Source organism: Pongo abelii, chromosome 6, assembly GCF_028885655.2.
Source record: "Pongo abelii isolate AG06213 chromosome 6, NHGRI_mPonAbe1-v2.0_pri, whole genome shotgun sequence".
Classification (NCBI taxonomy): Eukaryota; Metazoa; Chordata; class Mammalia; order Primates; family Hominidae; genus Pongo; species Pongo abelii.
The window spans coordinates 78,230,717-78,248,118 of NC_071991.2; the positions used below are offsets into that span (position 1 = coordinate 78,230,717).

The window sequence follows — 17,402 nt, forward strand, 5'->3', positions numbered from 1 at the left end:
TAACTTGAAACTTTATATTCACTTAAACTGTACATCTATATATAAAGACTGGCATAAAGTATAGTTTACTATATACAATACTTAGAACATACAGTATCATGTGCATTAAGCTCAATTGCCATTTACCTAAGAGGGTGAAAAAGCTGTCATCTAAATACCTTATAAAAACTCGGATTCCCACTTTCCAAACTCACACCAGAATCAAGCAACTTGAAATTATGCACACTTTTTCCTGGCAGAGCTATGTTCTATGCCCAGCTTTTAGTAAGTTAACATATTTCTCTCTCTTACACACTGGCCTAATTATTCATTGATTCATTATGGTTCTAAATTTATAACTTAAATTCATAATGAAATCAATCCATGCTTAGCACAATAGTTTTCTATCTTAAAAAGCGTTAAAAGGAAATACCGTAATATGTACAATGGATATAAAGAACCAGGTTAGAAATCTCGAGAATTTTTCCAGGATGTGTGGGTTTTTTGTTGCTGATATTGTTGTTTGCTTTAAATGCGGGGTGGTGGGGGGTGGGGAGACGGTAAGGGCTAGGAAAGAATAAATCCACAGCTCTAAATTATGGTCATCTTTTAAGAGTGTACAACTTACCCAAATTCAAAGCAAATGGACAACCTGTCAACACTTACTAATCCCATCACAATTTGTTGGGGGAAAATGGGGTGCAGAAGCAAAAAAAAAAATTTTAATGCCTTTCTTCCTCCTCCACGCAGCGAATGCCCCAACACACACGTATCTGGTTCACTCTGCGGCAGGGAAACTTAAAGAAATAAATTAGCTACAGACAAACCTGATGATCCAAGCTAGACCCAAGAAAGCTCCAGGCACTTCTGGAAGGAGCCCGCTCGCTGGGCGCTCAGGCGGCGCGGCAGCCGAATGGCTCCCCGGCGAAGGTGCCCCACACCTGGGCGCCGAGTCCGGCGCGACCCACAGGTCCGCGGCGGGGCGGGGAAGGGCCCGGGAGGAGGGACTGGGAGGGCCCGGCGGCGCAGGACCGCTAAGTGGTCCGGCCCGGGCGCACTCCACGCCCCGCCGCGCCGCCAGGCAGCGGGCCAGCAGAAGAGGGGCGCGAGCGGGCACAAGGGAAGGACCCACGACGAAGAGGAGGGTACATGTCCACAAAATTGAGGCCGGGTACGCACCCGGACGCTGTGGTAGATCGCTAAGGCTCCAGGAGCAGGAAGTCCTCGCGCCTTCCTCAGGAGCCCGGACGACCCCAGCCCGGCTCTGACCCCAAGACACCTGTTCCGCCGCGCCCGAGGTTTGGTTCCATCCTCCACGCTTCCCCACCAACCCGGAGAGGGGGGAGGGCGAGGGGAGACGAGACCTTGGACCCGCAGCCTGAGGGCGCCTCCGCCGGCCATACCTGACATCAGCTGCGGCTCCCTCTCGCCCCTCCTGGGGGGCGGAGAGGGGGACGACTTGGGACCGGCGACCTTCGCTTCTCTGGGCAGCCGCAGAAGTGGCTCGTGGCCGCTAGCCGAGGCCGCCCGCTGCCGCCCAGATTATTCCCCGGCAGCGGCAGAAGCAGCGGCGGCGGCCAAGGCGGGCCCAGCGCGCGCTCCCGCCCGCTCGCTCCGCCCCTCCCCGCAGCGCGTCCAGGCCGTGGCCCGCCTACGGCGCAGCCGCCACCCGGAGTCTCCTGGCGCTGACGTCTCCGCCGCCGCACCAGCCCCAGGGAAGGGCGAAGCGGGAGGGGCGGTGGGCGGGGATACGGCGACGTGAGGAAGCGGGGATTGGCCGCCGGGCGCACGCTCCGCCCTAATGCGAAGGGGTCTGGGAAGTCGGATCTCTCACGAGCAGTAGATTTTGTTGTATCCTCTTTGCGGCTTGTGTCTGCTACCCTCCACCTTTCTGATCCTGCTGTAAGGTTATGCACTAGCTTCCAGACCTTGAGCGGGACGAAAGGAGGGCAACAATGGGGAACGAGAAAGGGGATGCCTGAGGGACCTTGTCTGAGGTACACGCTCTAACCCTGCAGGACTCTGGTGGCCTTTAGCCTGCTCTTAACCCGTTCATTTGTTTTTTTATTCTCTCCCCGTACTCTCTTTACTCAGTATCTCTCTGGGCTTAATGAAAGGAAGTAAGATGAAGTATGCATACGGGTGCTGGGTCATCATGTGAGAACCAGGAAGAGCTGAAAAGCGAGATAATGATACCAGAAAGCTTTCTGTAGGCACATTTCGTCTTTGGTTCTGTCAGCACTTCGGTTCTGTGGGGCAATGGCCGGAAGAGCTTCTTAGGGGCTTAACAAAACCTATCTCCCCTTTCGCTGGGCTCTGAATAAGAAAGTTATCTTTGGAATAGGGGGAGGAGACTGCCACCTGTTGAGGCAACCCCACAATAGTCATGAGGTGAAGGTAAGGTATAGGCTTTACTGGCGTTAACCATTATCTACAATACCAAGTTCCAGAATAGGAAAGCTATCCTGCTTCCTTTAAATGCCCTATCCAAGCGGTTCTTTAGTACTCTACAGCATGGTTGTTAAAGAGTATGGGCTCTGAAATCAGACTGCCTAGGCTGACATCTTGGTGCCTCCACCTATTGGCAAGTTACTTAGAATGCCTGAGACAAATAATAATATACTTTAGTTATTGTTGTTATTTTTCCTTTAATTTGCTTAGGTTCCGCTGTAGTGTAGTTTCTCAGGACATAGCATCAATATATCCAAAAGAATTGTGAAACATAAGGCACATGTAGTGATTCTAATACAGATGTCTCATTTTTCAGATGAGAAAACTAAGGCCAGAAAGATAAACTGATAGGTCCATGCTAGAAGAGAAGTGCAGCTATCCTGATGTCCAGGTTATTGCTCTTTCCCTGGCTCATGGGTCCAGACTTCTCTCCCTTACATGCTTACGTCCTTTCTCTACGCCTCCCCAACTTGTATACAGTTGTTGCTCAGCCTCCTCCCCCTCCACCTTTCCGCAATATCCTTCCACCCTTCCGCAATATCCTTCCACCCTTCCGCAATATCTTGCCACCCATTGTGAAACACGGAAGACTCACAGAGGTCAGTGTTCCAAATAGAAACCAAAACTCACAACTCCTTATCTCATTTTAATTTTATTAAAAGTTATAATTAATAAAGAATAACACTTTTTTCCATTGAGCAAAGATTAGAACCCTTTCCTAAGATAAGGTCAGCCACAGCCTTATCCGGGAAAATTACTTGCTAGAAACAATACTGGACCAAATCAGCCCTGCCCCCACCCTGCCTTTCTTTGAAAATATATATTTTTTTTTCTTTTTTAAAAGAGATATGGTCTTTCTATGTTGCCCAGACTGGAGTGCAGTGGCTATTCACAGGTGTCATCTTGGCACACAACAGCCTCAGACAACTGGACTGCAGGCTGAAGCAATCTTCCTGCCTTAGCCTCCCCAGTAGCTGGGATTACAAGCACAGGCTGTGGCACCCAGCTAATAACTATTGTTTTATAAAAACAATACATGCTTATGCAAACAAATTAAAAAAATTTAAACAAAAATGCAGAGAAGTTAAAATCTGTCCAAATACCATAATATAGAGATAACCATTTCTTAAATTTTGTGTTACATTCTTCTAGGCGTCTCTCTAAGAATAAAAGCACATATAGACATATAAATATAATATTTTATAAATTGGATCTTATTATCTATCTGCACAGTGAACAACAGTCATGAATAACATCATTTTTAAAAGTTGCATACTGTCTGTTAAATGGATATACCATCATTTATCCAACCAGTATTCTATTGATTGACATTTATGTTTCCAAGTTTTTACTACCATAAAAAAAGTCTCTGATGAACATTCGTATCCATAGGCTTTTGCACAATTGTGCAATTATCTCCTTGGACACATTCCTAGAAGTGACATTAATGTCAGCCAATTCTTCAACATTTTCAATTAGAGAATAAAAGTTGTGATTACTTTGAAAAATGTACTTTATATGTGGGACTCAAAACTGACCAGATTCTCCCATTTGAAACATATTTGAAACACAGATAAACCTCAGTATTGTTGTTTGTCTTGTGTCTAGTGTTTAATAATGCATGTCAAAGCTCCTTGGAGTAGGTCGGTAGACATTACTAGTTGTCTAAACCAATATCCTTTCTTCTTTACTAGTAGAACTCTGATTTCTTCAGGGTGACAATGTGTCCAGTTAAAAATATTCATGCTCCTAGACTTTCATAAGTCATGGCTGGCCATGTGACCATCAATTAAATAAAAGTGAATTTCTGTAGAGGAGGCTCAAGGAAAGCTTTATGGAAGAAATATCGCTTTAGCTATTTGATCTGCGCCCATCCCCTTTTTTTTTTTTTTTTTTAACCTGAAACAGGGACATGATACTGGAGGTAGAGCAGCCATATTTCACCCATAATAACAAAAGCCACACAGACACTATTAATAGTGTAGGACACCAGACGTGCCTAGGTCCATGGTTGCTTTGGAGGGCCAACTTACCAGCTCTGGACTATCCACTTCTGGATTTGTTGTTAGGTGAGGAAGATTATATCCCTTCTATATAAGATTTTGTTATTGTCTGTTGTAAGCATCAAATGCAATTCTTAGTTGACATAATAAGATAGGCCAAGTTACCATTTATTTAGCACTATATACAGAATTTTTTAATAGACAGAATGAGGTGAAAATGGTGACAGAAAATGCAAACAAGCTAGCAACAACATTAAAACATTGTCTTCTTTAATAGACTTAGTTTCCCTTGAAATACCTACATTTTACAAATATGTTAACACCACTTTATAATAATTAAGTTAAATTTCGTGAATTAAATTTTATTAACTCATATGGTAGTATTAAAATATGTTCACAAATTATTTGATACTTCTTCCTTCAAAGGGTCAAACTTCATTCCCCTCACCTTGAGTTTGGACTGTATTAAATGACTTGTTCTCATGAATAGAATGTAGTGGAAATGATGTAATGTGACTTCTGAGGGGAGACTATAAAACATGCCAGCCTTCTTATTCTTTCTCTAGGATTACTTGTTGGGGCCAGGTAGCTGTTATGTCAGAGTCATAAGGTCACTCAGGAAACTTATAAGGAGGCTCACATGGTGAGTAATTAAGGCTTCTAGCCAACAACCGGTGAGGTATTGAGGCCTTCTGACAATAGCCATGTGAGTGAGCTTGGAAGCAGATCCTCCAACTCATCAGGCCTTCATATGATTGCATACATCATGGTCAACATCTTGACTGTAACCTAGAAAGAGACCCTGAGACAGAACCATTCAGCTAAGGTGCTCCTGAATTCCTAGGCCACAGAAACAGTGAGATACTAAATGTTTAAATGATTGTTGTTTTAAGCCACTAAGTTTTGGGATAGTTTGTTATGCAACGATAGGTAACTCATACAGCTGGATATAATAGAGCCTAGCACAATGGCTGGCACACATGCAGGTGTTCAATTATTTGTTATTTGAATGAATAAATAATTGAATGAAGTACATCTTTTTCACTTTAGTGGGTAGCATACAATGTTAGGATTATCTTTGCTCCCTGACACCTGTATTATCTAAGGGTTTTTGATCTCTTATAGAGAGATGAAGTGTGAATCTTACTGAGAGCTAAACTTCGCCAGTTGTGGAAGTAACATGGTGAATAGAACAATGGAATCCTTGAAACTTGAATTCTGCCCCCAGTTGTTTTTCCTCAATCAATTTTTTTAAATTTTTTAAAAATTAATGAGTTAACACAAAATTAAACCATGTCTTGAAACCAGACAGCCATCTTGTCTGCCATCTCCAAGCAAATTACAGATTGACTCAATACAAATTTGCCCAGAGGGCTTGCAATACTATTTCACAAAGTTGGCTGTATTATTTCTCTTCACAAATGACCAGTCTGATGCATAGCATGTTTAGCTACAGATGCCTTTGATGACTCTCTCTGCAACATTTTCATGGCTCACCAACAGGTCTGTCTGCATTTCTCAGGTCTACCAAGGGGGTGGTTCAATTCTGCTTTGATGTAATCTATTCAAAGCTCAGAATCTACAGATCTAAATTCTCTCAAATCCCTCTGTTGCAGGATTCTTGCATTCTTGCTCCTTTTCAAACTGAATCATTTCCTAAAAAAGTCAACTAAAAGTGGATGGCTCCTCCTGTAAACTTTTAAACACAGCTCCAGCCTTTTTGTAGCCACCACTTTGGTAAGCCCAATCCAGGTACTTATCTTTCAGTGCCCCCAGTTTTATCACTGATTAGCTGGATGACCTGTATAGTAAGTCACCTAACCCTTCTGAATCTCAATTTCCCTATCCACTAACTGGGGAAAATTATCCCAATGTACCCCAAAAGGCAGTCAATGAGATTATATGTAAATATGCTTTATATAAAGCATTAGCATTCTTTTAATTAAATTAGGCTGATGAGGTCTACCTGATGTTTAAGCAATTAAGCATTAAGTATTTTACATGAATACCATGGAGATCTTTCTTTCAGGAAGTGACAACTTATTTACTGATTTTACTGTGTACTGTATAAAATAGTAGCATCATTCATAGCAAACAGTTTGGGTTTAAGAGTATGGCAGAATGGTAGCTTATATGTCAGATCTCATTTTATGAGCCTGTTGAAAATTTATTACTCTTTTAAAAGAATGCATAATTATCACTGGCTCCTTTTTCTTTTTCATGAATTAATTTGTAACTGTGGCTGAGTATATCTGCTCCTCTTTATTGTGACAGAGGTACTTAAACAAACTTAATAACAAACATATATATAACTGGTTATTTGAGTTTATGAGTTCATCCTAGAGCAAAATTGCACCCAATAGCAAGAAAATAAATGGCAGAAAACGTGTCTTTCTCTTTCAGAGGGCAGAACTTAGGGCACACAGGGGAAGGCTTTATATACTAGAACATCAAAGGTGGAGATGAGGCAATTATTAACAATGCACATTTTTGTGGCATGACTAACCTGAGAGGTAAATATGTTAGAATGAGTAAGACAGAGCCTTAGTATGAGATTCAAGTCCTGATTATGTAGTGGATGAATGGCCTTAAACACAAGGTCCCTAATTTAATTGTATGGTTTTTTCTTGCTTTCAGCTATTCAGCTGTGAGCCCAAATCAGTTGAAACTACTGGCCTAATTAGATATCAGACTGTTTGTTGTTGTGGATGATCCCTGAGTAAGAAAAAGAAGAACTCTAGGGGGAAGAAAGGAACAGAGCTTCATGCACCTCATTTCCTATGTTAAATTAGGGAGTAAGTGAAAAATGGACACCAGGAAACAAAGATGAGGGAAATCCTTCTGGCAACATTGTGCTTTTAGACAGAGCTTCTCATCTCCTATTGAAAATACCTGACAATGCCACCCTGTATAACCTAAGAGACCATTTTCTAAACAGTTTTTATTCCTTGCAGCTACATCTTCACAAAATTTACCAAGATTTTGAGACAATTGGAATGGCTGGTGTTGTTTTCTGAATTGACTGACAAAGGAATAGGGTTAAGATGGAGAATAGAGAAGAGGAAGAAATAAAGAAAAAAAGTCTAGAAAATACATTTAACCTCAAGGGAAGAGGACTCAGTGTGACTCACAGCATATTAGCTTGAAAGCAGAGACTGTCATGTGTGCACTGAGGAACTTGTGTCATCTAGAAAAATATTCTCAGCTTACGAGGCTAGAATCCCTGGGGTTACTCTTTGTTCCTCTAGTTCCCTGAAATAAGAATCAACAGTATTCCTTAATTGTTTTCTCAATTGATGAGAAACAGAAGCAGAAACATTTGTTGTAAATGAAATAGTTGAAGTTTCTTTAGTTTGAAATCCCAAAGGAGTAACTTATTTATAAATGTATGTGTTGCATCTGTTATTGAAAAGAACTAATTGACTTACAAATTGTGTAGCTGCATAATGTGGCATTTTTTTTTTCTTATTTCAAGTTGTATTTCTAAATTTAAAGGTGGACCTATAGTAGATACCTTTTCTAGTTTCTATTCATCCTCCATTGAGAAGCATCTCCTTCCTTGACCTTTTTCCACAAATTCCCATTTTGCTGAAATGGCTCACAGAACTTGGGCAAATACTTTACCTATGTTTACTCACTTATTATAATGGATACAGATTAGTAGGCAGATAGAAGAGATGTATAATGTAAGGTATGGGAGAAATGGCATGTAGCTTCCATGCTGTCCCCAGGCATACCAACCTCTAGGAAACTCTATGTGTTTGGAAAGCCCCCCAACCCTATCCTTTTGGGGTTTTACGGAGGTAATAAAGGTAAAATGAGGGGATAAAGGTAGGGCCCTTTATCCAGCAGACCTGGTGCCCTTCTAAGAAGAGGAAGAGTTCTCTCTCCCCATTATGTAAGGACACAGAGAGAAGCCAATCATCTGTAAACCAGAAAAAAAAAGCCCTCAGCAGAAGCCAAGTCAGCCAGAATGTGGATCTTGGACTTGCTAGCCTCCAGAACTGTGAAAAATAAATTTATGTTGTTTAAGCTATTCAGTTTGTGGTATTTTGTTACAGTAGCCCAAGCAGACTAATACAAAGGGCTACCTGAAAGATTGATGCAAGATCCTCTCCTCTGTTTTGCTAACTCAGAACTTAGGGCAGAAAAAGCTGGAAAACACAGCAAACTGAAGTAATAACCCTAGACATCTGGAGGCAGAGATTACAGTTGAAACATGCAATAGACTGCCTAAGGCAAAATCTGGAGAGAGTTTCTTTGGGAAATTAAAATATTCAAAAGCAACCATGTATACATGGGAATTTAGAAAGCCATGCACATGTCCAGGGCAAAACACTTGCTTAGAAAACACCTGAGAAAACCCTGAGCTTTCATTTTGGGCTGATCCCTTAGCACAGTGCAAGCCTGACTAAGAACTGAAGTACAGCCCTGGCTTAGAGCCACTTTGCAAAGACTGTGAGAGCTTCTGGCATTCGAGGAAATCTGCCAAAACACTGGCTGAACACAGGCTAAGGGACAGAGGCTTCCGTGACCATATTGACAAGGAATACAGTCTTTGAAATAATAGTTTGAGACAGGCATCAAATAAGCTGACTGCTACAGCCTTCAAGAACCAGAAAACATCAAACCCCCCTAGGAAAGTGAAGAAAATCTAATTTCTAGTTACCACATCATAGGAGCCAAATGTCCACTTTTCAAGCTCACACACAAAAATCACAAAGCGTACAAGGAAACAAGAAAGTATGGCTCATTCAAAGGAACAAAATAAATGGATAGAAACTGTCCCTGAGGAAGTCCAGACATTGGAATTACTAAACGAAGACTTTAAAACAATTGTCTTAAATATGCTCAAAATGCTATACATGGAAATGAAAACATTGACAGTGAACTAAAGGAAGCCAGGAAAATGATGTATGAACAAGATGAGAATATCAGCAAAGAGATAGTAATTATAAAAAGGAACCAAACAGAAATTCTGAAGCTGAAAAATAAAAATAAAAAAATCTAGGTGGCTTCAGCAACAGAACTGAGCAAGCAGAAGAGTCAGTGAACTTGAAGATAAGACCATTGAAATTATTGAGGGTGAGGAGCAGAAAGGAAAAAGAATGAAGAAATTTTCATTTGTTGTTGGAATGCAAATGGTATAGCTACTTTTTTTTTTTTTCTTTTTTAACTAGAGATGAGTTCTCACTATGTTGCCCAGGCTGGTCTTGAATTCCTGAGCTTGTGATCCTCCCACCTCAGCTTCTCAAAGTGCTAGGATTACAGGCATGGGCCACCATGCCTGGTTCAGTATAGGCATGTTGAAAGGCAGTTTTCTTACAAAACTAAATATACTCTTACTATACAATCCAGCAATTGGGCTCATTTTTATTTACCCAGATCAGGTGAAACTTATGTCCACACAAAAACCTGCATTTGAATGTTTACAGCAGCTTTATTAATAATTGCCAGAACTTGAAAGTAACCAAGATGCCCTTTTATGTACCCTTCAGAATTCCTATGCTGAAGCCCTAACCTCTAGTGTGGCTGTATTTGGAGATGGGGTAGTGCAAGTTAAGGGTGGAGCCCTGATCTGGTAAGATTAGTGTTCTCAAGAAGAGATACCAGAGCACTCTCTCTTCCTCTCTCTCAGCATACATGAGGAAAGGCCATGTGGGGACATTAAAAAAAAAGATAGCTGCCTATAAAGCCAGGAAAAGAGCCCTCACCAGAAAGTGAATTTGGCAGCACTGTTGTCATGGATCTCCAGCCTCCAGAACTGTGAGAAGGTAAATTTCTGTTGTTTAAGCCACTCAGTCTATATTATTTTTTTCCTATTTAAAAAAAAATTTGAGACAGAGTATTGCTCTGGTATCCAGGTTGGAGTGCAGTGGCATGATCTTGGCAGGATCACTGTAACCTCCACCTCCCAGGCTTAAGTGATCCTCCTGTCTCAGCCTCCCGAGTAACAGGGACCAGAGGCATGCACCACCATGCCCAGCTAATTTTTTGTATTTTTTATAGAAATAGGGTTTCACCATGTTGCCCAGACTGGTCTTCAACTCCTGAGCTTAAGCAATCTGCTGCCTTGGCCTCCCAAAGTGCTGGGATTACAGGCATGAGCCATTGTGCCCAGTCCAGTCTATACTATTTTGTTATAGCAGCCCAAACAGACTAATACAAGGTAAATGGATAAATAAACTGTGGTACACACAGACAATGGAATACTATTCAATGCTAAAAAGACATAAGCTATCAAGCCAAAAAAACACATGGTTGAACCTTGTGTTAATCCATTCTTGCATTGCTATAGAGAAATACCCAAGACTGGGTAATTTATAAAGAAAAGAGGTTTAACTGGCTCATGGTTCTGCAGTCTTTACAGGAAGCATGATGCTGGCTTCTGCTTGGCTTCCAGGGAATCCTCAGGAAGCTTGCAATCATGGCAGAAGGTGAAGGGAGAGCAAGCCCATCACATGGCCAGAGCAGGAGCAAGAGAGAGAGGTGGAGGGGTGATGCCACACACTTTTAAATGACCAGATCTCATGTGAACCAGAGCAAGAACTCACTTATTACCAAGGGGATGGCCATTCATGAAGGATTTGCTTCCATGGTCCAAACAGCTCCCACCAGGCCCCACCTCCAACATTGGGGATTACATTTCAACATGAGATTCAGGCAAAGAGAAATATCCAAACTATATCAAACCTTAAGTGCATATTGCTAAGTGAAAGAAGCTAATCTGAAAAGGTTGCAGACTGCATGATTCCAATCAGATGAGGGGAAGGAATGATGAATAGGTGGAACATAAGAGATTTTTATGGCAGGGAAACTATTCTTTATGGTACTATAATGGTAGATACATTTCATTATACATTGGTCAAAACTTACAGAATGTATAACACCATGAGTGAACTCTAATGTAAATTATGGACTTTGCTTGATAATGATGTGTCACTGTTGGTTCATTGATAGTAACAAATGTACCACTCTGGTGTGAGATGTTGATAGTGGGGGAGGCTGTATCTGTGTGAGAGTAAGGAATATATGGGAATTCTCTGTAACTCCACTGCATTTCACTGTAAACCTAAAATGGCATTAAAAATAAAGTCTTAATTTTTTTTTTAGAGTTTACAGAGACGAAGGGACCTGTGCATCACCATCAAGAGGACCAACATACATGTTTTGGGAGTTTTAGATGACAAAGAAAGAGAGGGGCAGAAATAATATTTGAAAAATTGTAGCCAGAAACTTCCAAAATTTTATTAAATATAGTAACCTACAAATCCAAGAAACTGAATGAACTCCAAGTTGGATAAAGTCAAAAAGACCCACATTTAAGACATTTTAACCAGCCCATCAAAAGCCAAAGGTAGAGACAGAATCTTGAAAGCAGCAAACAAGAAAGAAGTAATTCATCACATACAAGGAATCCTCATTAAAATTAAAGGCCAGTTTCTTATCAGAAAACCCGGAAGCCAGAAGACAGTGGAGTGACATATTTAAGTGGGTGAAAGAAAATGAAACCTATTAACTGAAATTTTATATCTAGCAAAACTGTCCTTCAAAATGATGGAAAAGGTAGGACATATTCAGATAAACAAAAGTTGAGTTCAACATTTCCTTCCAACAAGAAATGCAAAGGAAGTCTTTCAAGTCGAAATGAAAAGACACTAGCCAGCAATTCAAAGCCATGTGAAGAAAATAAAGGCCTACAGTAAAGGTAGGGCAAATATAAAAACAAGTACTGTTTAAGTTTTGTTTGTAACTCTACCTTTTATTTTTAATAAGATTTAACAAACACATATATAAAAATAATAAATCTCCTGTTGGGAACACAATGTTAAACATGTAAAAAGACATTAACAACATAAAGGGGGAAGATAAAGATGTATAGTAGTATAGTTTTTAAATGTTTCTGAAGTTAAGTTGGTATCAATGCAAAATATATTGCCTTAAATTTAGGGCATTAAATGTAATTGCTGTGGTAACCACAAAGAAAATATCTGAAAGATATATACAAAAGGAAATGAGAAGCGAATCAAAATGGTTCACTACAAAAAAATCAACTAAACATAAAAGAAGGCAATAATGGAGAAAATGAGAGAGGAAAAAAGTATGACATACAGAAAGCGAGTATCAAAATGGCAGAAGAACTTCATTATGAGTAATTATTTTAAATATAAATGGATTAAACTATTCACTCAAAGGCAGAGATTGGCAGAATGGATAAATGCTGTCTGTAAGAGATTCACTTTAGATTTAACAACACAAATAGGTCGAAAGTGAAAGAATGGAAAAGATATTATATCCAAATAGTAACCAAAAGAGAGCCAAGGAGGCTATACTAATATTAGGCAAAAAACTTCAAGTCAAAATCTGTTGTAATGACAAGGACATTATATATTGATATATAGATAAATATATATATATATATCATCAAAAAGTTATCATAATTATAAACATATATGCACCAAACAACAGAGACCCAAGATGTTTCAAGCAAATATTGACAGAATTAAAGGCAGATAAATAGTTGTACAATAATAGTTGGAGACTCCAATACTTACTTTCAAAAATGAATAGAATATCTAGACAGAAGATAAGTCACAAAATAAAAGACTTGAATAAGCCAACTAGACCTAACGTGTATATAGAACATTTTACCCAATAACAGCCGAATACATATTTTTCTCAAGGGCACATGGAAGATTCTTTAGGATAGATTAAATGTTAAGCCACAAAACAATTGAATAAATTTTAAAAAGTTGAAATCATACACAGTATCTTTTCTGACCAAGTAGAATGAAGCTACAAATCAAAATCAAAGGAAAACTGCAAAATCCACAAATATATGGAAATTAAACTACACACTACCAAGCACTCATTGGTCAAAGAACAAACTACAATAAAAAATTAGAATAATGAAAATGAAAACACACATATTAAAACGTAAGATGTTTTTGTTTGTTTGTTTGGAGACAGACTCCTGCTCTGTCACCCAGGCTGGAGTGAAGTGGCACAATCTTGGCTCACTGCAACCTCTGCCTCCTGGGTTCAAGTGATTCTCTTCCTCAGCCTCCTGAGTAGGTGGGATCACAGGCGCCCGCCACCATGCCTGGCTAATTTTCATATTTTTAGTAGAGATGGGATTTCACCATGTTGGCCAGGCTGGTCTCAAACTCCTGACCTCAGGTGATCTGCCCACCTCGGCCTCCCAAATTGCTGGGATTACAGGCATGAGCCACTACGCCCAGCCTAACATAAGATGTTTAATAATGAAAACTAAAACACATATATTAAAATGTAAGATGCAACAAAAACAGTGCTGAGAGGAAAACTTATAACTGTAAATTCCTACATTAAAAAAGACAAAAGATAACCAATGGCCTAACTTTATCCCTTGAGAAACTAGAAAAGGAAGAGCAAACCAAACCCAAAACTAGCCAATGGAAGGAAATAAACATTAGAGCAGAGATCAATAAAACAGAATAAACAACAGAGAGAATCAGTAAAACCAAAATTTGACTCTGTAAAAAAAGTAATCAAATTGACAAACCTTTAGCTAAACTGACAAAAGAAAAAAGAAAGACACAAATGATTAAAATTTAAAATGAGAATAGGGGCATTACTGCCAGCTCTGGATAATCTAAATGAAATGGATAAACACACAAATTAATTAAACTTACTCAAGATGAAATGGAAAATTTCAGTAGACCTATAACAAGGCGAAAGATTGAACCAGTGATCAAAAACCTCCCAAAAAGAAAAGTCCAGGACCAGATAGCTTCACTGGTGAACTTTGCTAAATATTTCAAGAAGAATTAACACCAATTCTTCTCAAACTCTTTCAGAAAATAGAAGAGGAAAGAACACTTTCTAACTTTTTCTGTGAGGTCAGCATTACCCTGATACCAAAGTCAGATAAAGACATCACAAAAAAGTGCACACTGATATCCCTTCTGAATATTGAAGCAAAAATCTTCAACAAAGCACTAGCAAACTGAATCCAACAGCATACTTAAAAGACAAACAACATGATTTAAAAATGGACAAAAGACTTGCATAGACACTTCTCAAAAAATGTACAAATGGCTAATAAGCACATGAAAAGATGTTCAACATCCTTAGTTATTAGGGTAATGCAAATCAAAACAACAATGAGGTACCATTTCACACTTACTAGGATAGCTGTAAGACTAAGAAAAAACAAAACAAAATACCCAAACAGAAAATAACAATTGTTGACAAGGATGTGGAGAAATTGGAACATTTCTACATTACTGGTGGGAATGTAAAATGGTGCAACCACTGTGGAAACCAGCATGGCAGTTTTTCAAGAGGCTAACCATAGAATAACCATACAACCCAGCAGTTCAGCTCTGAGATATACACCCCAAATAATTGAAAACAGAGACTCAAGAGATATTTGTACATGAACGTTTGTTGTGACCTTATTCATAATAGCCAAAAGGTGGAAACAACCCAAGTGTTCATCAACCAAGAAATGGATAAACAAAATATTTTATACACATACAGTGGGATATTATTCAGCCATGAAAAAAATCAAGTTTGATATAAGCTACTACATGGATGAGACTTGAAAACATTATACTAAGTGAAATAAGCCAGACAAATGACAAAGTATTGTATAATTCCACTTATATGAAATATCTAGAATAGGCAAATTTATAGAGACAGAAAATAGGTTAAAGGTGGAGGGGATAAGGGAGTGTTATTGCTTAATGGTTATTGAATTTGTTTTGGGTGCTGGAAAAGCTTCGTTGACAGATAGTGGTGGTGTTTGCACAATAGCATGTATGCAATTAATGCCACTGAACTGTACCCTTAAAATGGTTAAAATGTCATACTTTGTGTTGTGTATATGTTATCATAATAAAAGAATTATTCTGTATATATTTTTAAATTACAGTGTTTTGCTGAAGAAAGGAATAATGTTGGCAGAAAAGGCAAATGTATTGTTTTGCTTCCTTTTTTAGAGACTTTAATTATTTGTAGGTAGACAATATTCTTACAGGTAATTAAAGTATGCTTAGTTGTCTTTTTAAAAATACCATATTTTAATTCATTTGAAAAGGAATTGAGTAATCTTGATAGATTATCATACATCTACTTGATGAAATATTCTGTAACTGCGAAAATGGTAACTGTTAAGAGTTATCATTAACAGGAAAAACAGGAAAAGATTGCTGGAAGAAATCTGTCTACTATATCTATTAGGTTTGTTGTCTCAGCTGGGGCCTGGCGGCTTTCCTTTTACTTTTCCAATTAGTTCTCTTTGCCATTTCCCATGAAAGTTACTTGAATCAATATTCACGCTCCTTTATTTGCTTCACTTTTATTCTCACCAGGTGGTATTTTTTAAGATAATATACCTCAACTCCTTCTCTTCTACCTGCAAACTTCCCTCAGTAGCAACTTCTGAAGTGTTGTCTCCTCCTGCTCTAGGCTGGCCTTCCAGCCCTACTCTGCTTTGGAGACCAGCCCCTCCCTCCTCTTCAGCACTTGCCTCAGCGACTAACCTGCATCTTTTCTAAATTTCCAATTTCTGTCACTCCTCTGACTTCTATATCCCATTACCTTACCACCCTCTGCAACTGCTGCACACTTCTTCCTTTGCATTATCACTAGGTTTTTTGAAACAGCAGTCTGCATTCACCATCTCTGCTTACCTATTCATGAATTTATTCATTCCCTTGTGAAATGTGGAGAACATGCTTCTTTATAGATGGCATCAGAATTTCTCTAAGAAAGAAATGTGTCTTTCTTTGAAAGAAAATTTAAAACCTTGAAAAAAAATGGAGTAGAAGGTAAGATTCTTAGGATTCCATAAGGCTGATGCTAACCAAGCCTTCAGAGACAAGAACTAAGCTGCTCAGTCTGGGTCTAGGAGAATGTTTTTGCTGCTTCGTAGGAGTAGGGAAAGGGAGGGTGAGAAAAGAGGAGAAAGAACAGTCTCAGGAGAATAAGGGTCTGGGCACTGTGAGAAGAGGCCTGGGGGTAGTAGGCCAAGGAAAGAGCTGTAGTATCAGGGGGTCCAAATTTTGGTGAATTGGAATGTCCAAGGACAATCTTATAAGATGTCAGCGTACCACAAATTCTGCTTGTTTTGACCCTCTCAATGATTATCACTTGGAGAAAAAAAAAAATGAACAACAACAAAAAAAACTTATATAATTCCCTGAAATGGCATCTTGATTGGACATATTAAAGATGTATTACTCTTAACAGTAGTCTTTAGAAAATAAACATGGGAGATTTATCATTGTTTATGTATTTTATAAATTTACATATAGTTTAAGATTAAATGTGTGATGTGTAATATGCAGTATAACATATTTAATACATGACGTATAACATTCTTAATACACTATTTTATCCAGGAAAGCAAGTGTTTCATAAAGAGTAAGTCAGTTAATCTCAATGAATGCTATTCTCCCAATATTATGTCTAGTTTGGACTGCTATTCGGGGCAAACTCCTGAGAAACAGGACCTGTTGCTCTCAATTTATCTGTACACTGCGTAAGCAATTTCATTGCTGTTTAGCCAGTAGGGATCTGAAAAAGGAGCAGAGATAGAATCTGAAGGAGTATAGGTAAAGAATATGCAGCTGAACTACTGGTCTTCCTCCCTGGCCCAGAGTGACTTTTCCAGACCCTGGGGTAATACAGAGGAGCATTTATGTGGAATACTCTGAGCCTGGTGTCCAATCAGGGGATGCCCTCCTCAACTCAAATCATAAAATTTGTCATGACTTAGCACAGTTTAGTGGAAAGATCTTGGTCTATGGAGTAAGACTGCTGTGTTTGAATTCCAGCTGTAAATAAAAAGGACTAACATGATTAATTAAAGTGGAGAAAGCTCTAAGAAGGAAGGACTCAGTCTAGGACTCCTTGTATAACTACTGCTGCATGCTTACTATTGTATTACACAGTGTGCTAAGTACTTGCCTTACTGATTTA

The 17,402-nt window shown here is 39.2% G+C and overlaps 1 protein-coding gene and 1 long non-coding RNA gene across 3 annotated transcripts in view; one reads left to right on the top strand and one right to left on the bottom strand.

The window, feature by feature from the left end:
* The window catches only part of C1GALT1 (core 1 synthase, glycoprotein-N-acetylgalactosamine 3-beta-galactosyltransferase 1), a 65,070-nt gene extending 63,410 nt beyond the window's left edge, over positions 1–1,660 (bottom strand). The window contains exon 1 of one of the 2 annotated variants that reach the window (XM_024250075.3): positions 1,383–1,660. In XM_024250075.3, coding sequence (XP_024105843.1) covers positions 1,383–1,389 — 7 coding nt within the window. In that variant the 5' untranslated portion in view covers positions 1,390–1,660. Of the gene's footprint in view, positions 1–1,158; positions 1,358–1,382 lie in introns of those variants that run through there. The other variant, XM_063726073.1, reaches the window with a different exon arrangement.
* Positions 1,661–1,724: 64 nt separating this feature from the next.
* On the top strand, positions 1,725–16,690 carry LOC129060392 (uncharacterized). The gene is made up of 3 exons (XR_008527077.2): positions 1,725–1,976; positions 10,072–10,207; positions 11,547–16,690. It is a non-coding gene; the product is annotated as an uncharacterized LOC129060392 (long non-coding RNA).
* The last annotated feature ends 712 nt before the right edge of the window (positions 16,691–17,402 follow it).